The 23305-nt window shown below is 31.1% G+C and overlaps 2 protein-coding genes across 3 annotated transcripts; one reads left to right on the plus strand and one right to left on the minus strand.

Annotated features, from left to right (window-relative positions):
* The first annotated feature begins 10917 nt into the window (after window positions 1-10917).
* Window positions 10918-13759, plus strand: LOC105762863 (transcription factor HBI1). 2 transcript variants are annotated; one of them, XM_012580801.2, is made up of 7 exons: window positions 10918-11648; window positions 11797-12021; window positions 12116-12250; window positions 12326-12397; window positions 12488-12703; window positions 12793-12898; window positions 13546-13759. In XM_012580801.2, the coding sequence occupies exons 1-7, from the start codon at window positions 11175-11177 to the stop codon at window positions 13587-13589; spliced, it is 1272 nt and encodes a 423-aa protein (XP_012436255.1). In that variant the 5' UTR covers window positions 10918-11174; the 3' UTR covers window positions 13590-13759. The 2 variants fall into 2 exon arrangements, with proteins under 2 accessions (XP_012436255.1, XP_012436257.1); XM_012580803.2 differs by having other exon boundaries at window positions 13552-13759.
* Window positions 13760-16889: 3130 nt separating this feature from the next.
* LOC105762864 (uncharacterized) lies at window positions 16890-19046 on the minus strand. The gene is made up of 5 exons (XM_012580806.2): window positions 18588-19046; window positions 18419-18498; window positions 17552-17670; window positions 17233-17309; window positions 16890-17135 (listed from the first exon to the last, which is right to left on the minus strand). The coding sequence occupies exons 1-5, from the start codon at window positions 18817-18819 to the stop codon at window positions 17110-17112; spliced, it is 534 nt and encodes a 177-aa protein (XP_012436260.1). The 5' UTR covers window positions 18820-19046; the 3' UTR covers window positions 16890-17109.
* Between the last annotated feature and the right edge of the window lie 4259 nt (window positions 19047-23305).

The raw sequence follows: 23305 nt of genomic DNA on the forward strand, positions 1-23305 counted from the left end.
AATTACTTTCAACTTTTCCGGCATTTCCAACAATCAACAGACATATATATAATAAATCACAAATGAGCATCCAAAATTTGTACACCTGCATAAATAAACTCCAAACTGTTGTGGACACCAAATGGGAAGATAACATAGATACAAGGTATGAAAATCACATGATATTAAAAAAAAAAGTTTACATGTTTACTATTTTCATTTATTATACAATATATGACATGAAATTTAAAGTTATCTTGAATCCATCAAAATTACACGTACTCAATAAAGGAATAATCAAAATGTGAAATGACACAACAAATAATATAAATAAATTTGTAAAATCGACATAAAAATTATTTATATGAAGAAAAACTAACACGAAGATTATGACACAAAAAAGTGGAAGTTATTGTAGTAGCATCTATTTTGTCACATTCATATGTTTATGTTACATTCATGTTATTTTTCATACCATGTTTACATTTTGTGTAAAATAAATAGAAAAACAAAACCTAAAAATCGAGTAGAGAAGCTTGAAATATGTAGAACATAGCCTTTAAGAATAACTCACCGTTTCGGAAAATTACTTAGGGATTTTGGGAAGGGGGGAACTGATTTTGGGAAAAAGACCAAGGCATTTCGGGGCTAACAAAATGACACCGTTTCAAAAAATAATACATATTCGCGGCGTTTGGAAAAAAAACTTCACTATTGCTCACCTTTTACGGCATTATTCTCATAAACGCCGCTATTGCTTTATTTATTGCGGCGTTTTTCTGCTAGCGCCACTAATGTATAACCTTTGCGGCATTTTTGGTCCAAACACCACTAAAAACGCCGCTAAAGTCCTAATTTCATGTGGTGACAATAGATATATAATTAGTACAAATAGGTCCCTGTAATTTAGTCAAATTTATAATGTGGTATATTTACTTTTTTAAGATGTCAATTTTGATACTTAACTTTATTTATTATTGTGATTAAGAAGAAAAAAAACTCATCATCACTGACCACAAATGGATGATCCCTCAAATGTGCATTGCTTCTTTGTGTCTTTAACAAAGCATTTTTCAATAAAATATTTTCCTTCCTCATATAACTCGTGAAGAGTTCCGGGCAATTCAACCTTAACCATCGAAATCGCCATGCCTGTTCCTTGTTCCAAACTCCAATCTCAACAATGCCACATCCAAGTGTGCATACACATCATAAGCTCCTTCAATTCGAGCCCTAGGGTTGAAAAAGCAGTCGTAGAGAGTTTTGAGTGTAATACGGCAGGTTGGCAATATATAACCTAAATTCTAACACGTAGCATTTAGTAAGGATTCCTATGTCGACGCTTGCTTCATCCTTATTTGTTTTGGTGCATGCATGGGAGGTTGTAAACAAATTTCAAGGTACATTTTTTTTTCTTTTTAGTACTTCTAGGTTTAGTAAGACTGCATTAATAATTTGAGCTGTATACATTTTTTAATAATTATAAATAAAACCCCCATCCCCATCCCTATCTCATCATCTAATAAAATATCTAGGTTTCAAACAAAGTTTCCATTTTCAGAATTTTCAAACTTCGCTACATTTTAATATATTCTATCAAATGTTTTAAAATTAAATTTAATCAATTTTATTTTTAATTTATATACATTATTTGTATATTAAATGTAAAATATTTTATTAGTTTTAAGATATAAAAATGTTAGATTTGTTTGGACATGCAGCTTTTATATACTAATAATACTGTGTATATCAGACAGACCTTTTGAAAAAGCTGCCTAAGATACGCAGAGAAGTTCTGCTTTACGGCTTTAAAACTTAAAAATTAAAACAAGAAAAATTAAAGAAAATGGCACAGTCGTGACATCCATGTAAGTAGATGCACTTAAAACTAGGTCACATTTGAGTTTTGCTTCCTCAACTTATAATATATTAAAAATTATATTTATTTTTAATGATAAAAGTTTGTTCATGCATATTCGAATGAGGTATGCGTGGCGATAATCTAATTATTCTATTAATCATGCTAGTTTTTAACCGTAAGAATGAGTAAAAATAAAAACGACTAATTTACTCTATAACTTAATATATAAGGATTAATTTACTTATTTTTTGAATAAATAAGATAAAATACAATCTAACTTATAATTCGAAACTTCCATAGTAATTTTATTAAAGGAACTCGTGGAGTTTAAAGAGTGTTATGTGTATATATATGGAACTAAAACTTCTATTACATCCGTTTTAGGATGGGAAAGAATTGTATAAAATAATAAAGTTCGTCATTGAACTTTTTTCCAATAGTTTTATGTTATATCAGTATTTTCATCTTAAAAAAATTAAGTTCAAGATAAAATTGTTAATATGACATAAAACTATTAGAAAAGATAATATTACTGTTAGATACAATTTTTTCTCCTTTTAGGATTTATTAAAATTAATGGTTTTTTGAAAAACTAGGATTACTAATTTGAACAATTGGAGAGCAAAAAAAAAAAAAAAACCCTTGGTGTCCTAATGATTAGAAACAATAGCCGGTAGTGGGTAGTGGAATGGCACATAAGATAGAAGAGTATAGGCGAATCCCAACACCATTGATATCTCTGAAAAGCCTTCATAATGAGAGGGGTTGGGGCCTGCAACTCACTAGGATCCGCTCTTTTACATCGGATCTGCTGCAATCTTTCATTGCCGCCTCCTCTCTCTCCCTCTATTATTATTAAAATATTAAAAAAATTAAAGATCAAATCTTAATATTTAAGATTCCTTCCTCTATTAATTTTAGACTAATTTATAAAAAAAATATTTAGAAATTAAGTTTAACAAAGTATGAAAGGCCGCCTTTGAACGGGGACACCTCGTTTTCGGGGTTACTGCAGGCACAACCGCATAAGGGGAAAAAAATTGAGTGCTTGCTCTAACAAATGTATTCTAATGACAAGAGTTGGCGTATGTATATCGCTATGGACTAAGCCAAAAGCTGAAAATTTTGTAAACCATTCAATTTGATTGGACCACATTGCCACAAAGACGTTTCACTGACCAATAACCCCATCCTCACTTGCTTCACAAGTTTCATTTAAAAATGCAAGTTAAATTAACAAAATATTAATAATTAGACTTAAATTTTAAATTTCAAAAAATAAATTCTAAATATCAGTAAGCTCCAGTGAGGTCATGTGCTAAGTGTTTAGCACCTCAAATTTTTCATCCTCCGGTCTGCTTTTTCATTCTCACCAGTCTTTCATGCTCTATTATATCCCTACATAATTTCATCATTTGATGCCTTAAAAGTTCCCTTAAATTTTGTATAATTATTTTGCAATTCATCAAGTATAAATAATCAAAATAAATATATAAGTTTTTAATAAGCTAATGAAAATATTTAGTACTATATAATTAATATAAATTAACTAAAAATAAAGAATAAAAATATTATTAATAATTTTTATTTATTTATTAAAATAAAAATATTATATATAAATAATTTAATATTTTATAGTTATTAAATTTAAAATTTGATATATACAAATTTTAAATAATATCCTTTAACGGTTATTTTCTTTTTGTTATTATGATGATTCACCCCACTGCTATCGCTATGATTAATTTCAAAAACATATTGCACCACTAATTTTAATCTCAACGCTGTAATATTTAATCTTACTGTTTCAACAATCAATCTCACAATATATCCAAATAGGCCCATTTTAATTTAAATGATGTATAAAAATTAGTATTTGTAATAAATAGAGTAGAGAGAAGTGATGGAAGGAAAGAGAAAGAGAGGGCCCATTTGGCCTTTGTTATAGTATTAGTTCATGTGTAAGTACATGGGAAGGAGAGGTGAGGGAAGGCCCCCCTCAGGTTTCTTTTGGAATGATAATGGAAGTAGCCTTCATCCTCTCTGGACTTGTTCCCACCACTTCCAAACTATATCTACTTAGTACGACTACCCCCTACCTTCCATTGCTTCAGAGTCCCATCTACATATTTCTCAATATTATAATTTTATGATACGAATTATTGACATTTCGATCAATTTTGTATATATAAAGTCACATTATCCGATACTTTTTAAAATTATTTATGTTGATTCTCGATAAAAATATAATTACACATCTTTATGTGGGTGTTAAGTTGAGCGGAAAATAATTCAAATGTCAACTAATCATCAATTAGATTGTAATTTTTTAAGTCATGATCATCTTTATCTTATTGAAACATCTTTTCTCAAAAGATAAAATTATAAAATCAAGCAGATAGTTTGGAGGTGGTTAAGTCTATTCGGGATTTCTCCTTGCCTGACTCACACTCCACTTAGAAGAATTCATCAACTTTTAGCGAAGGTTGGACATTGGGACATGCAACATATTTCTAGGGAATTAATACGGGTCAAAATTTGACAATTTTTCATGAGATCCCAAGAGAGGTGTTAGCAACATCTTCTATTGTAAAAGCAAGTGTTGGCCTTGATCAAAAGGCTTCTGTGTAAATAGATTATATTAAGTTTTTTTTTTTCACAAAAAAAAAATTATAAGAATATTATTCCACTTTCAAAGTGAATTAATAGCTTATACTGAATTTATTTAATAATTTCTAAATTCTCTAATAGTCTCATATCTTAAAATTAGATATGTCTATAGGTCAGAGATATATCCATAGACAAAGTCGAGCTATGGTTCGATTTAAAAAAAAATATTCAAGCTTAAATTTGACTTTTGACCCATCTTTAAAATCTGTTTTTACTAATCATAAATTAATAAAATATTTATATATTTTAATATTAAATTGAGGCCATCCTATTGTCGCGGGGCTAAACCTTTCGTCTCGCGATCCGTGCGGCCTTACGCGATCCATTCATCCAAACTCGCCTAAGTCAGCCTTTACTCAAGTGAGAATTCCTTAAGAACTCCTCCAATGCACCATATTGAAGAGCGGAAGCGATTTATGCCAAAAGAAGAACAACAAAGAACAACAGAAAGAGCGCACGCAAAGTGTTTGAGTAAATGCTCTCAGTTCTCTTATTCACAAAGAATAATGAAACAATGAATGGAGTGGGTACAAATGAGGAGAAGGCTCTCTATTTATAGTTGAGCTCCCCCAAAACCGACGGTCAAGATACATTTACATCGACGGACGAGATTAACCATATCCCTTTATTTTAGGGATTTACAAGATATGCCATATCAAATCAAATCTAATCTTTACAAGATATGATTCCCTCAATCTTCTAAGATTAGTTACCAAATTAGCCTAAGTTGCCATATCTTCATTATCGGGCCAACCAGGCTTCAATCTGACAGGCCTGTCCAACTGCTCTTTGAATCAGGCCAGTTCTCGTGGGCCAAATGATCCCCATCTGAGCAGTAGACCTCCATTGGATGCGTTTGGTGCGATGGTCACGGGCTTTGAACTGCGGCCTGTGACACTAGTGAGATTTTTTATTAAAAAATATGATCTAAATTGGATTAGGTCAACGAATTAGACAGAGCACTTATCAATGAATATATCTACTTATGACTGGAAAATGGTCATGTCCGTCAACGCCGACCATCATTTGTTAGATGCCCGATTAGCCTCAGTCAAACTTTAATTTAAAATTTTTTATTATAAAATCATTTAGAATATATTTATTTTTTAATTTTTTTTAAATTTTCTAAAAGTTAAACTATTTTTTTCTCTAAAATTAACTAAACCTTTCTAAACTTTTAACTATTTTTATAAATTTGAATTTTTAGAATTTATATATATTTTAATTTTATAAAATGTTTAATTGACTTTTTTTGGATTTTAGCTTTTTCTAAAATATATACTTTATTAATGTAAAATTTATATATTTATTAAATTTTAAACTTTTAAAATATTTCTACTTTTATATTTTTCTCAATGAATTACAATAATAAAGAGAAGTTCGAACAATAAACACGACTCAAATCTAAACTACATCAAGGGAGATAAATATTCTTAACCATCATACCATCGAATGAGGTTTTACTTTTTATAATTTTTTGAATGACATATTTTGAATACTGTAATTTATACATAATTTTTAAGGTTTTTAAATCCATTTATATGTCTCGTCATGCTAACATAGGCAAAAAGAAAAACCCACGTGAAACGTTTTGGTAGTCGCCACACGGCCTTCCCTTTTTTACACGGTCAATTTTTGGAGTTGAATCGGTGGACGGAATTAAAATTTAAATAACAAAATGGGTAAAAAAGAGAGTACCAAATTAAAAAAACTGATAAAATAAAGTGTCAAATTATTAATAAACCCTAGTATGGAAAATAAAAAATATTCTCAAAATATCGGATAAAATTGCAAGCTAGCTAGCTAAAAAGCTTTGATTATGACCATAATTGCTTTATTTATTCTTTTTTGGACGATAATGACTTTATTTTCAAAGCTGTTGAAAATTGCAATCAACCAGATTTTTAATTCAAAAATAATAATCAATTAAGTTCTCAAAATTATTATTTTCGTTAAGGTTTTAGACAAACCGTTCAGTGTTGATGTGGTAAGTAACGTGGTGGCTAGCATGAAAATTTTGATGACGTGACGTTTGATGTGAATGGATTTTTTTTAAGGATTATATAAAAGTTTTCAAAAAATTATAAATTTTTTAAAATATTAAAATATCTTAAAATTTATATAAAAATAACTAAAATGAAAAACAAAAATATTAAAACTATTATAAAATTTGGGTAAATATCAAAATTATACATGAACTTTGATTCAATGTGCAATTTCATACATAAACTTTGCTTTTGTGCTTTTTATACATGAAATTTTATTTTGATTCAATTTTCACAAAATTACTAACAATATTATCGAATTAGCGCCATTTACATTGGCATATTACATACATAAACAGTTATATTAATCTAATATGAAAGTAATGTATCTATTCATTTTCTTTAAATGTGTACAATTGAATCAAAGTTAAAATTTCACGATACATATGAACCACAATTCAAGATTCATGTATATAATTCCATTAAAATCAAAGTTCATGTATCAAGTTATACATTGAACTAAAGTTTATGTATAAATTTGATATCTATTCCTAAAAATTTTAGCTAAGAGTTATTAAAATATTATAAAAATTTGAAAATTATAGAAAATCTATGAAAATTGTTAAATATCATAAAATTTAAATAAAAATAAAAATAGTAAATGTTATAAAATATTATTAATATGTTATGAAATAATGAAAATGTTAAATAAATATTATAAAATTAGAAATTATAGAAAATTATATAAAAATAATTAAAATGATAAAAAATAAAAAAAGTTATAAAACTTATTCACAGTATAAAAGTTGTAAAATTAAAAATATATAAGAAAATTATAGTTGTTTTTAATGTTTGGATGGTTTTAACAGGGGAGTTTGAAGTGTGATGGTAATTAGACTTGGATGGGGTGTTGAGTAAAGGGTCCGAGAAATAATGGATTTAGTGTTTGGTGGTTTAAGGTAGATGATGAGTAATAGTTTTGGTTGACGAGTATGTTGATAATGATGGTTTACGGTATGATGTAGTGCAGCATGCGTGAAAAAACAAAAAATAGTAGTAATTTTAATTTAAAAGTTTTTAAAAAATTATTAGAAATTACTAAAATGTTATGATTTTTTAGAAAATTATAATATATATAAGTTGTTAAAAATTTTTAATGTTATAAAAAAATTTAAATTTATTGTCAATTTAGAGGGCCCAATTGATTGTTATTTTTGGATTAAGAGTTGAATTGGTTACACTTTTCAATTAGGGCCTAATTAATTTTCGAATTAGGGCTTATTTAGTACTTTAACCTTATTTATTTGTATAAAAGATCAAATATTTATTTATAAAGCCTTTTAATTGTTTAAGTGTTATTAAAAATTGTCACGTATTTTAATTGATATTTTTTAAAAATGAATAAGTAACACAACGATTTTCTATTTTTTTGGTGAATTACAATAATAAGGTAAAACCGAACAACCAATGCTACTAACGCGACTTGAACCCAATTGAATTAAAGAAATCATTATGAATAAACTATATAATAATCTTTCATAAAAATAATATAAAAGCAATAAAGAATAAAAGCAGTGATAATTTTTTGCTAAAAAAGATTTAAGGGTTTTAAAGTCTTTTAGCTTTTCTAAAGAAAAATCAATATTTTTTATCAAAATAATAATCATAATAATTTAATAAAAATATAGTAATCAATTTTAGCTAAATTATTACCCAGTTAACTCATGGTACCAACTCAATTAATAATTTTATTAATATTATAGATTATAGAATATAAAATGTAAAAATAATTGGACTTTTGGTACTAAAGTTTGAAGCGCTATAATTTATATAGATGATAAATCTCTTCTATATATATGAGAAATTATTAAGTATACTATTATTAGAGTTTCTTAGACTCCAAAATCGCAAGGCAGTTTGGAACTTTTGTGAACTATTTTTATATATTCACATACCGACAATACCTTGATCAAATTGTAAGAAAAAAGAAAACGGCTTTCCCTAATCTCATGTTGAATCTTTTACCTTTCTTATTTGTAGAGGTGTTAAAATGTTGATTTCGGTTATTAATCGAATCAAAATATTATTAGTCAAATTAATCGAATTGTATAACTTTTAACTGTTAATCAAATTGAATTTTTTAACGAAAATTAATCGAATTGAAATATTTTGGTTAATTCGCTAAAATTTATATGTTTTTGTCTTTTATTTAAAACAAGTATAAAACATATAAAAATACATTAAAATTAACCGAAATATATGTTTTTGTCTTGAAAGTTAATCAAATTAATTGGCATTTATGTCTTGAAACACTACATAAGTCTTGAAATTATTAACACATAATATTAATTATTAAGTTCGGTTAATTCAATTAATTATCTGATTTTGAACCGAATTAACTAATAACCGAAATTCCTAAAAACCATTAACCAACCTCTGATCGAACTAAGTTTGGCCACCAACCGATTAACCAAATTAGATCTGTTCGGTTAGTTAATTCGGTTTTAATCGAGATTTGAACACCCCTACCTATTTGTTGTTAAAATTCATTATTTTGTATATATTTTTACTTTTTAAATTTTTTTTATATATTTGTATTTGTATTTTTATAATTTTTATATATGGTATGATCTAAATGATTGCCTTCATCAATACACATTTATAATGCACTATATTCTATAACATAACATAATATATTAACTATGATTAGATTTTCACCTTTTCGTAAAAGGAAAAGCGTATGACTCAAAGGATTTATGCTGACCATAGCCCCACGCTTGTAGAAGTAGATAACATGTCAACAACTTTAGGACACCTTGCAAAGCATTTGATAGAGAAATGTCGGAACTGTTTTCCTTTATTTGCATGTCTTTGTTAAATCGGTGTCGCCCAACAGCGGGAAATATAAGTTTAGCATCAACGTTTGTTCAATCAAGTAGAGAATGTAAGTCATGGTATATCGATCGATTTCAATCTCATTTGCATCAGGTGGGGAAATGACTTTTAGGGAATGTATCGCTCAATGGTGCTCTTCTGTCAATTGGAAAGCCTATCGATAGAGCTACATCTTCTAGCACTATATCATTTCATTGCATAAAAAACGCTCCATGTTTTTCAACAAAAGGTACCAAATACATTGGTTCATGTAGGTAGAAAGCCTAAATCATTAAAAAAACATGTGTTAAGGTTCTTTGTCTCACATCAGATCAAATACATTCATTCAAGTAGCTGACATGTTAAATCATCATTTTAGACGAAAATTTTAGGTTAAATTCTATAATTGGTCCTTATATTTTTTCATTTTGAACAATTTAATTTTTTTTCCTTTTTGTTCTTTTAATTTTCTTTCTTTCTTTTTTTCTTTATTTTCCATTCACTTCTGCTTCTCCCTCTGTTTTCCTTCCTTCTTCATTTCTTTTAGCGTAATTTTTCTATGTTTTCTATTTGTTAAAACTAGTCCACAAGCTCGTCTCACAAGAAAAAAAAGTAAATTGTTTTAACAAAATTAAAGTATAAGGACTAGTTTTAACAAATTGAAAACATAGAAAACTACTTTAAAAGAAATAGAGAAGGGAGAAAAACATAGGAAGAAGAAGAGGGGAATGGAAAATAAAGAAAAAAAAAGAAAAGTTAAAAGAACATAAAAGAAAAAAAGTTAAATTGCTCAAAATGAAAAAGATATGTGGACTGATTGTATAAATTAACCTAAAATGTTTATTTGAAATGATGATTTAACGTGCCATGTCAGCTTACTGTTACATTATTAACGACAATTAACGGCTCAGTGACTAAAATGTTACAACGCGATAACATAAGTGACTAAAACGTAACCTGAGGTAAACAAAAGTGACTATTTTGACAATTTACCCAAAAGAAAACCATTCTCTTCAAAGGCTACCACCTTTATAAAAATATTTTCCTTTTAAAAATACCATGGAAAGATATATATATATATATATATATTTAAAAGAATAATGTATTATATAATTTTTGACCTAAATAATTGATGTATACATAATTTAATTTAAATAAAAGTCATAATGATTTTTTTGTGCTCCAACTTTACAAAAATGTTTTTTAGCTTTTTTTAAAAAAATTATTACCTTTTTAACTATTAAATTTACGTTTTTTGTCAAATCACTCTAAAATAAATGAAAAAGTTAAACATTTTTTAACTTTGTTGACGCTACATACATATGGATTGCCACATGGATGACATGTCAACTTTTCCATCCATTTTGAAGTGATTTGACAAAAAATGCAAGTTCAAAAATTGAAAGAGACAAAAAATGAAATGAATGACTAAAATGATTATTTTAAAACTTGAAGGGCCAAAAAAGACATTATGCCTAAATAAAAATACTGCTTATATCTTTTGCCTTGTATTTCTACTTTAGTTTCCCCTATATATATACCTCACCCTCCCTCCTCCCCCTGCCCGTTAAAACTCACTGTTCCCAAAAGTAGCAAAAGATTTCATAAAAAAGAAAAAGAACAACATATTTTCAAGAGTACATCACCTAGTGATATATGGTACTATACCTCACAATGATCTCGTGTTAGCCTTGGAAGTCGTATAGTGAACCTGCCTAATCCTTCTTCATCTTAAACACTATTCTTTGATTTTGATCTTTCACTTCCCTTTGTTGTTTGATTTTGGCTTATCTTGAGATTTTGACATGAATAGAGCATTAGCAGAGACATTGACAGTGCTGGATAGACAAAGAGCAAGCGTGAAATGGCAACAAGAAAGCTATTTCAGCGAATTAAGTGGGGTGTTTTCGACCCAAACCAGCACCCATGTTCATGGCTTTCAGGGTGATTTAATAAGCGATGAGTCGGTGTTGGATGACTTGGTGATGACTCGGCAAGTGAAGCCTGACCCTAGCTTGGAGACATCCTGGCCTGAGTTGGGGAAGGTTGACATGGCTGGCATGGGGTTTGGGCCATGCGGCTACAGTAATGGACCGAGTTTTGATATGAATTACGCCATTTCTAGGACTTTTAGCTGCCCTCCAGCTGTGGCGGCGACTATAGCCAAAGAGGCGATGGAGGTCAAGGGCAAAGAGTCGATTGTCTCTGAGAACATGGGTTCAGCCGTTGCAAGAGAAAGCTCCAAGAAAAGGAAAGCTGACAAGTTACATAATTCAAAGGTTCATGTCCTGTTGTGTCTACACCTCTCTTGTTTTATACAAAATGTTCTGTTTTGGGATCTTGTCTCTTGTGCCAAAGAACCAAAATTTGGCAAAAACCAGGCCAAAAATCATTAAATGGAGTTGGTGTTTTTTGATATGTATGTAGGTTGCTGCGGATGATGACTCTAAGAAGACCAAAGCCTGTGGAGAAGAAGCGGAAGAGTCAAAAATTACAGGACCACCCAACACCAACAAAAGCAGCACCAAGCAGGAACCTTCTGCTGATACTTCCAAGGAGAATTCAAAGCTCACTGAGGTTCAAAAGCCTGATTATATTCACGTCAGGGCGCGTCGTGGCCAAGCCACTGATAGCCATAGCTTAGCTGAGAGAGTGAGTAGGAAATTTGTGTGTGTGTATATATGTTTGTATGTTTTGAATATAGAATGATGTCTTAATTCGTTTGGTTTATGTTTTCATTTTGTAGGTTAGAAGGGAAAAGATCAGTGAAAGAATGAAATATCTGCAAGATTTAGTTCCAGGGTGTAATAAAATCACTGGGAAAGCTGGAATGCTTGATGAAATAATCAATTATGTTCAATCTCTTCAACGACAAGTTGAGGTAAAAACCTTTACAATCTTCATTTTCTTCATATATTTTGTGTCATCCAGTGTCTTAATTGTTCATAATCTGCAGTTCCTATCCATGAAACTAGCTGCTGTAAATCCCAGGCTTGATTTCGACATTGACAATCTTTTTGCCAAAGATGTAAGGCAAAATCTAGAATATTTCTCTTTTTTAATTCATTATTGTTAATTTATTTTTGTTCCTAATGTTTGAATTGTTTGTTCTCAACAGGTATTTCCTCCTTGTATGACTAATTTCCCAACAGTTGGGATGTCATCAGAAATGGCAAATCCTTCTTATCTTCACTTCAATCCAGTTCAACAAGTGGTTGCTTGTTCTGGAGTTGAAATGGGATTGAACTCTCCCGACATTGCTCTTTGGAGAACCATTAGTGCTCCCGAATCGACAATCCCGGACGCATCATTTCTGGATACATCCTGTTTCACTGTAATTTTCTGATTGCCTCCTTTTTACTCTTTTCTTTCACACTAGTGTTCGCCATCTTTCTCATTATAGAACAACACTCTGCAATGCAGCAAATTCAGCCCTCACCAACATGGGACGTTGAATTGCAAAACGTTTACAATGTGGCATTCGAACATGGAAGATCAACAACACCCTTCCCATCTCAACCATTTGCAGGTACATAAAACGCTAACATGTCCTTGGTGATTTTTCAGTGCAGAAGTTTTGACTACATTTGCTAGACGCATAAGTGAACCCCACAGTTGTTAAATGACTTTTTTTCGCAAATTAAGAGCAGTTGCCTATATATGCATATGATTTAAATGAAGAAAGTTACTTTTATAGAAGCTTTCTATCATTTTCACAATAATAAATTATATTCAATGAGCACTGTATCCCATTTGCTTGTTCATATGGGTAAGAGTAAACAACATTTTGACCCGACGTCTTCATTTTCCTTGAAGCATCCGTATCGTGATGTATTTTGGACATTGGTATAAAATATAACCCTCCAAATATGTGGAAATTTTTTTTTAACATATACTCGAGTCCGAGTAACACAGTTTTGATCTACTAAATGTGCATCTACTGTAACACCACATGGCTTGGAAAGGCAAAATTGGGGGCCCTGTGTCAAGCTAAACATACAATTAGAACTATCATATCATTGTCTTAAATAAAGGAGAAACATAACAGTGTTTATTTGCATTTTATGTCGGATAGTTGTAAGGATTGAACTGGCAAGCATGAAAAGATAGGAGTAGGTCCTCTAGAGATGTGAATCAAAACATACAAACCTTATCTGGTCCATCTTATTTTGATAGCTGCAGGTTCCATTGAAGCTAGCCATCTAAAGATGGAGATGTGAATCAGAATACGAGTTGATGATTCATTGATGATCGAGTTAATTCCAGATGCCTTTGATCGATATTCTTTTCACCCCCCCTTTTTTGCTTCTTTTAAGTATATATATGGTATATATGTTTGTACGTATACTTGAAAACAGTATGAATAAGATCAATACTGATTAACTTCAAATCTTCCTCTTGTTCAAATTGCATTTAAGGTTACAATGAAAGGTTGATGGGATGGAGGGGACCAAATGACCGGGGGGTCAACTTTGATAGCTATGTTACTAGTTTTTTTCCATATGGTTACACTGGATGTGCTATAAGATGGGTAAAGTTGATATGGATAAGTGCAAAATTGGCCACCATTTTTTAATAATCACACAGTTTATTTGAAGTTTCACTGCCTCATTAACACTATAGTTGATAATGCAAGAAACACCACAAAATTTGGTGATGTTGAGGGGAAATGCATAGATTAGTCCCAGTGGCACAAGTTGTTCCGTTGTTGGAAGAACCATAGGTGACAACTTGAAGCAGTCCAGCATCAAAGACAGCGGACATCGAACCTACTACTGGACCATCTTCCTACTCTTTTCAGACATAATAATAGTATGTAATATATTTGATTGAGACACTGATAATTAGTGCATAATTGCATCAAAATTACGGCCTCAAATTTACCTTTGATTCATTCAATCCTTTGGCAACCGTGTGTGATCATAACATCTATGAACATCAACAAGTATAAAAATGTCAAATCCATATTTATAAAAATATAATTTAATTTGTATATGAAATAATATTTTAATAAATTTATAATTGAGTTAATGTTAACAACGCCAACTCAACCGTCTTATTAAAACCCGCGCACAGCAACAAAGCAATAAAATAAAACCTAAAAGTTTGACATAAAAATGGATAAATGTGGAGAAATATGTAATGCAAATTGTAGATGAACATTAAACTGCTGGTGTCGTGTGGGTGATCAAAGCAACAAAAGGGGGCAACTTCATTGTCAATTTTATTTATATCTAAACTCCCCTAGCATCATTGTCAAATTGTAGATGAACATTAACTGCTGGTATCATTGCTATTTCCAACTTCATCCCCCCTTTTTATCTCCTTATATTTGAATGAATGCTTTTCCACATTTGAATTTGTAATTTTACACATTACTACAACCTCAGCCAACAATTATAGTTTATAGTTTTTATAATTTTTATCTCTATATTATTTACACCCTAGTTGTGTTATATATATATATGGAAGACGTTTAAGGGTCATATCTAGACCCGTTCTTGATATTTTTGGGCCCTAGACAAAACAATAAATAGTTTCCCTTTTAAAATAGTTATAAAATGTAATACATTTATGGTGAAAAATGTAATGCATTTGGGGTTTCAGAAAAAATTCCCACGTTAAAAGCTGAAAAAATAAATTTTTTTGGGCCCTTTCAGCCCTGGGCCCTCGGCGACTGCACTCTCAAACAACTCCCAGGACCGAGCCTGGTCATACCCTTAATTTTCATGTTTGAATATAGGTTAAATTTTGTTATCAATCCATATATATTACATGTAAGTTACGGTTTTATTCTTTAATTTGATTAGTTTAAGTCTTTGTATTTTTAGAATTTTAACCCTTTTAGTTCTAATCAAAGCTATTAAATTCATTTAGTTAAATTATGCTATTTTAAATTTTGAAGTGGCAAATATATAATTGTTTGTGTAATGTCATGTAACTTACTATTTTCACATATTACTCACAAAAAATCAATTGATAGATTTCAGGCCATTGTTTGCATTAAGATTGAAATTTTGAAATTTGAAAAATATATAACAAATAAGAACAATGTAGTTGGACATAGGGTTGGGTGCACGAGTATGCCTATTGGCTTGGGATTTAGATGTTTCTCAGTTTATTATTATTCTCGTTTCCCTATTTATATAAGATTTTAAATTTTTTTTAAAAAGAAAAGAGAATGATCTAGAGAATATAGACTAAATTTACAACTTTACACATAATACATGATTAATGGTAGAATTTAACCAAAGAGATTTAATTGCTATTGCTGGGTCAAAATCAAAATTTCAAAATTCAAAAAGTACATGAACTAAAATTGATCAAATTAAAATACGTGTATTACAAAAAAGTACATCTAATAATATAATTTGACCTTGAATATACATTAAACACGATTGTTAGACACAAATATTTGATTAAAAAAGAATGAAACAACATACTATTTGTTGGAGGACACACTTTTGATCATGGCAGGGGCATTTGTAATTCGTTACCTTCCAATCCATTACTTCGTGCAGCAACAACACCAAATTTATTTTCAAGTTTCATGTTAGGATGCAAATGAATTACTACAAGCCAAGCAAAGCAAAAGCTTCTGAAAATTAGGTAGAATTATAGACAGAGGTGGGAAAAATTATAATCAGTGTTGCAATTAAAAAGAAGGGCATTAGGAGTAGGCGGGGGACCATAGAAGGGCGGGCATTGGCATCTACTTGTTGTTTGAGAGTCACAGAATAGCCTCCTCACCCTTTCCTTCATTTTCAAGCCTTAAGTTAAATAGCGAAAGGGGGTGGACCTCATCTCATCCACTGCCAAGATCCCTTTGATTCTCTTTGTTATATGTTGATGGTGAAATATGATAGATTGCCTTTTCACTTTCTTGGGACCCATTTTTTCTTTTTTTCCTTTAAACTGCACTTCCAAGGAAATAAAAATCCACCCCTCTTGGGTTTTGGGCTATTTCATGTTTGGATCAACTATAAACCCAGTTCTTGTGTCTTTATGTTGAACAAGATTCCTCACCAACATCAACATTACACCCTTTGAATCTTGTATTAGTAATATGTGTAAAAAGGAACTGAAAACATTTCAGATTTTGAAAAAGGAATATTAATGGTAGGACCATGAGATATGAACCCTCAATCTGTGTTCACAATAAGTTGCTTCAACTCTGGGACACCTTTATCAACCAATCACAGCCTCTCACTCCACACAAGTTTCATACATAATTGAAGCTTTTTTGAAAGTGATGTTTTCTTTAATATCACTGAATCTGCTTAGATTTTTAGAAAATAGCTTCTTCTTCTGTTTTTTGTAACAATGCAGATATAGGGCCTAATTGAATGAATGTATATTGCAAAGTTGAAAGTTTAGACTAGGCAAAGATAAATATCAGATACAGTCAAGGCAACTTTAGTCTTAGATTGCCATTGTAGAAATATGAATTTGCTGTGAAAGCTAAGTTAGCTGTTTAAGTCCGGTTCAGGTGGTCGGTAATTCTCAACGACAACTTCCGATGCATAAATTCGGGAAATAAAAATTGAAATACCAAATACCGATAAAATTACACACAATATATCGTATGGTAACACTGGATAAGAGGTTCTGAAGCAACACAGCCATAACATGCAAACATTCAAATAAACAACCAAGCAATCTATATTTACATACAGTGCTACAAGCAAACAAATCGATTCCATGACTAATGGTTTCTCAAGTTAACCATTGCCTTTGCCACTATATCAGTGATTCATCTCCAGCTTCTGCCGAGTTATAAAAACAGAATGTGTGAATCATTCAAAGTTTCCAAGGAATACAAATGAAATAGAACTAGTGGACTCTATTGATTAGGGTTAGTACCTTTCCCAGGTACGATTATGACGGGTGCGGATTTGCAGTTGTGGAAGCAATACTCGCTTACACTTCCTTGAAATACACTGCAAAGGTATGAATATGATGAGAGAAGAGCAAGGAATAATGGAGTCATTTAGTTTTTCCATGTATTTGGAGGATATTTTAAGGCATAGCCACATACTCATGTGTAGATATACGTCCAACACAGGTGTTAAACATAAGAACATTCAGAAAAGTGAAGAACCGTAGCAACATATGGCAAAGTAAAACAAGCACCAGCATCTATATAGAAAGATGTAACATGAAATTGAGGATTAAATCAGACCTTTGAATTAAGCTTCTACCACGAGTTCCCATAACCACTGCTGCTGGCTTCAACCTCTCTGCTTCCTTGCAAATTACCTTACCGGCATCCCCTTCAACTATTCGAGCTTGAGTCCTCACCTAATTCGAAGAAACTATAAATTTCTGAAAATCCAAACACCAAATAATTTTGACTCTCAAAGCTATATCGGAACTAGGGGCATGCAAAGGAAACACTACCCTAAGGATTAATTCAATTATAATGTATAAATGCCAAAACCAACAGATAATTGTGTACTCTAACTAGCATATCCCGTTTAAAAATTAAAAACAATCTGTTCATATTGATCATCTTAAACCTTTAAATAGCTAAAACAGTGAACCATCTTGACATTTGACAGAATATTCGAAAGGCTATGGACCAACGAGGGTTCTTTTATACATGTATACCAAAAAAAAAAGACATGCACTTTTTGCGCCTTGGAGGGTTTATTCCTTGCACCATTGACGACACTGACATTGATCAATTTAAAACTTTAGGTGCAAATAGAAGATCAAATCATGGTTCAAGATTTTAGTTGGTCAATGTTGTTGATTTATATTTGAAGTTTGGACGTACCCTATAAATGCTATTAAAAGTTCTAGAAATGAAACTAACCAACCTCTATTTTGCATTATGCACCTAAACATATGTAGATATTACAACTGATTCCATGGAAATTGTCAGAAATCCGAATATATCAATGTACTCATCTATGGAAATAATAGACACAACGATGGATGGCTCAATAATCAACCTAAGTTAAAATGTCCACACAACAGACATAATGATCTCGCAATAACAATTCCATACTAATGAGCAAATGATAATAAAAGATGAAGAACTAACCATGGCAACCTCAAAAGCCTCGACAGCTAACTTCTCCATAAGAGCTTGACTAGTTTCATAAACCACATCGTTTCTGACACCTATAAAGAAAAAAACCCAGAAAGGAATTTGAGAAATAAGTAAGATAATAATCTAGAAATCGATTATTTTCCATGACATAAGTTATAACTGGAAACAGCATGGACAAGATGGATGGTATCAGCAAGCCTGAGGAAGTGAATAAGAGCCCAATCAAAGGCGTGTTTGCTCTTGGGACCGTGATCAATAGCAATGAGTATATCTCGGCCTCTCCTTCTCTCCCCTGTTTCCCTCTCTAGTGCTGGCTCTGGGACTACTGGGATCAGCGAAGGCAAATTTACTTCTCTGTAATTGTACTCTTCATCTTCCATCACCGTCTCCATTTTCTTGATTAATTCCCAAAATGAAAGAAAATAGATATCTTGTTTTCGCTTCTGAATTTGGGTTTTCCAGGATTTTGTTTGATTTGCTAGAGTTTCGTTGTTGGAAGAAGATGAGTTGAAATATGAGATCGAACTTTTGAATTGTAGCCGCCATAGACGGGCGCATGAATTACGTGTTTCAATTTTGAAACCGTGTCGTGTGACTAGTCATAGATTAGGCAGGTTTTCCAGTAAGAAAAGTAGCTTGGTACCACCCCTGCTTCCCTTGATTATTTATTCTTTTTATAATATATTTAGAGTAGATTAATTAGATGAAAGTGTAATTATTAGTATACTAATTATTAAGGTAGTTTTTGTAATTACGAAGAATTATATTTCTTTAGTCGTGTTTGATTAATATAGTGTAATTATATCGTAATTTCTCATATAATGTTTGATAGTAAAAGTTGTAATTACAAAGTTATAGTATTTATATTTTTAAAATATTAATTACTATAAAATTATTAGTATGATAAAATAATTTTTAAGATACTTTTTTTAAACAAGTAGCAAAAATTATATGTTATGTTAGTATAAAAAATAGTTGATAATATGATAACTAATAAAATAACAAGAAAAGTAAATATCATATTCAATTTTATCTAATTGCTATGGTGCATGTTCATTGGGTTATTCCCTCTTTATTATTTAACATGTACTCCTTATCATTATATGTTGGTCCTTAACCAAGTTCATCATCATTTGAATTTGAATCCGCATCATTAAAATTATCAAGATCTCTTTCTTCCATGTACTCTATGCAGTATGGATCGTCTCAATTCCCTCTATAGTTGTAGTTATGAAATATACAACATGTTAGTACGATTCAACCTTGATTTTTATGCTATACTAAGGTGATGTTAATATGAGAAATGTTTTTTAAAACAACAATTGTCTTATCAACTACATTTCGAAACCTTGAATGTTTAAAATTAAAGAGCTTGTGAATTGTCTATAGTGTTTGTGTTTGGCACCGTTTTCTCAAATGGTATCAAACCTCACGATATCGTGCAAGAGAACCTTTTCTATTTTCATAATTAGCATCAACCTTATAATATATGAGTTTATAGTCCAAATTAGATTTGATCATGGGCTGGACCACCCACCTAGGCCCGAATGCCTGCTCGAAAAGTGGGAGGGTTTCGACAAAAATGTAGGCCCAAAAAATGGGCTTGGACAAAACAGGTTGTTTTTTAAACGAGCTAGGGCTCGGTAGGATTTTTTGGCCCGGGATCGACTCGAATCAGCTTATACTTTCTTTTCTATTGTTGTTTGTTGTTGTTTTGTTGCCATTTTGATATTATATTGCTACTATTTTGTTGTCATTGTTTTGATATTGTATAACTATTGTTTTATTGTTAATTTTGCTACTATTTTAGAGGCACTTGCTTGTTAAGTTGCAACTATCTTAGTATTTTTTTAATTATAGTTTTTTTTTAAATGTATTTTCAATTTGTTGGAAAACATTATTTTAATGTTTTTAGTGTATTTAAAATATTATATTTTTTAAATTTGTTTTTATATAAAAAAATTAATACAGACGAGTTGGATCAGGCTTGGATTTAGCATTTTTAATTTGGGCCAGACTTGGACAAAATTTTAAGCTCATTTTTTGGGTCAGACCGGGTCCGAGCATAGAAATGGGCCTAAAATTTTACATCGGTCTGGCCCAACCCATGCTAAGGTCTAGTCCAAATAGTTTGTAGCTTTAATTATAAAAATTTATATAAACTTAATTTGGAGAAAAACTTATGCTAGGTTAAATCTATTTTTATAATATGTAAATTAAGTAAAAAATAATATAAAATTTATAATATATGATCTTTATAAAAAAATTTATAAATTGTCCAAAACTTCCATAACACTTCTTATAAATAATATAATTTTTCTATAACTTTAGAAAATTATTTTTTTTCACACCCTAGTTTGGCAAACTGGATTAGTTTGGGAGACTATATCAGTGGTGACCACCGAAGTAGCGAAACTTAGACCGGATGAGGTCGATAACTTCGTGGCGGATTGCTACGAAGAACCTCGCCAACGTTGCGGAGTGTCAGTCCGAGCGATAACGAGATTATAGTTAGGGCGAGGGCCTTATTAGGCGAACTTTCCCGCTAATAAAATCATCACCTGTGTTTTAGTATTGTTACTTAAGTAAGTACGATGGCTTGTAGGATACGTTTAAGTCACCTGGCCTCCTAGTGGAGGCAACATGTCAATAATTAAGACACTTGTAGAGCCTCGTAGGATGTGATTAATTAGTGGAAACGTGTGAGAACGAGTAATGATTAGAGATAATCCTGATTGGGATTTGGATATGGGTTAGCTATAAATAAGATAGTATGGTAGTGAAGAGAAGGTTTTCTAATCCATCTTCTCCACCAGACTTTGCTATCATCAAAGAAACCAGGAGAGTTCTTCTTTGCTAGCAAGGGTGTTAACTATGAAAGTATAAGAGAACGTTAGTGCTAGTTGTCTGCTGGTAAATTCTTAAACTTTCCTTTAAGTTTTGCCAAATAGATAGAAATTGGCTTAAGAAAGAATTGGTAGGATTTCTTTGAATACTAGGTAGGAAGGAAACTCCTATCCATAAATTGTTTGCAAGTCTATAGATTCTTGTTGTATCATAAGTTTTTGGTTATTTTCGATGATTAAAGAAGTTGTTTTATTGTTTAGCTAAAGAAACGGGAGAATGTTCCAATGCTAAAGGAAAAGAACTAGTAGAGTAGATAAAGTTCTAAGTAAAGCATTCTGGTGAGTTCCTCTGTACCTTATGTCTGGTATCTGTGTTAATTTGTTACTCCTAAATTCGTGTCAAAGAGGTCTCATTCCAAGAATCAATGCATACATGGTTAATTACGGTTAAACAGGCCTTAAAAACTTGGTATTTATACAGTAAGAATACTCCTTACTTGGTGTACAAGCTCCATATCCAAATGGGTGTAAGAAAGTACCGGAGAGGTATTGTATATAATGATAAAGAAGATACATGGTAATATGATTTGCCTTCGGTATAAGACTTGTTGCAAACCGTGGCTGGTGAAAACTGGACCTTGCGGGAGGACACTTATGTGTTCATACAAGGAGGGGAGTTAGGATGATACGGAGATGATGTTGTTATATAGCTTAGATGAGCGGATTTGAAGATACAAGAAAATTTGGTTCTTCAAGAACCAAGGATAAAAAGCTCACACAATGAAAGGAGTACGTAGAAAAAAAATAATGCATAGGGTATTGCACGCTGCATGAAAGCATGAACACTAAGCCCGTTTTTCGTAAGTGGCAATCCACATAAGTGGCATATTCGCGGAGTAGATGTGCCTGTGATTCTCCTATATGAGTATAGAAACAACGTTGTTCGCCAATCAACTGAGTTGATTTGTGGTATCATCCGCCAGTTGATTTGTAAGCCATAGTAATGTATCCGCCAACCATGGTTAACTAATTGAGTTCCCTTTTCCTTAATGTCTGATAGTAATTAAGGTGATATTGTTTTTCCCAGAACTCACTAAGTTCTTATGAACTTACCCAATTTCTTCTCCCTTTCAGGTTTTTAAGTTAAGCGTGTTGATTGAAGGGACACAGCCAAACCTGCGGCCATTTGTGAGCCTTCTTAATTTTTGAGGTAACATGTATTTGTTAGGGGTGTTAGATCACTTATTAGAAACCACCAAGTTGAAATTTTTTAATCTGTATTGAATGATATTTTGGAAACTTTGAATGTTGAAAGGAAGCCTTGATGGCTTAACAAGATTTATGATTCATTGATGTTATTTAAGTTGGCGCAAGAGGGTTATTCTGTGCACTCTTAATGCAGCGGATCTTTTATTCAAAATTGCGCTTCCAAATATAAGTAAACTTAAACTAAAGGAGTACCACTTTGGAAAAAAGGGGTATCTGCAAAAAAAGGTTAAGGTTCTTTTCTAGACAAAAAAGCTAATAGACGGGTTCTTTAATCGAGTCAACCTGTGACGTTCCATACTCGAATTTGGAGATCGGGTTGGGCGTAGGGTGTCACATTTTTATAAATAAGTTATTGAAAAAAAAGTATAACATTTTTTTTATAAATAAAAATATTAATTTTTTTATAAATAACAATATTATTTTTATAATATATAACATTGATACATAAATAAGTTATGTATGTACTTGGCCATAACTTTTTATAAATAAATATGTTATAACACTTTTATAACATGTAAATTACTTTTTATAATATTCTTTAGGATTTATAATATAAGAATTTTTTTTCCATAATCATCCCAAACACTCATACGTGTTCATGCTTATAATATAATTTTTATAACTTGTATAAAAATATATTTTTTTTAAAATTGGATTTGGGTGTAATTACTTGAGTAATTACTCCAGCTCTCCCCTCTCCTTTAAGATTTGGAAAGTGTAATTGGAGCACTTCAATTACACTAAGTTCGGTGAGCCTCATCAA

Source organism: Gossypium raimondii, chromosome 12, assembly GCF_025698545.1.
Source record: "Gossypium raimondii isolate GPD5lz chromosome 12, ASM2569854v1, whole genome shotgun sequence".
In the NCBI taxonomy this organism is placed as follows: domain Eukaryota; kingdom Viridiplantae; phylum Streptophyta; class Magnoliopsida; order Malvales; family Malvaceae; genus Gossypium; species Gossypium raimondii.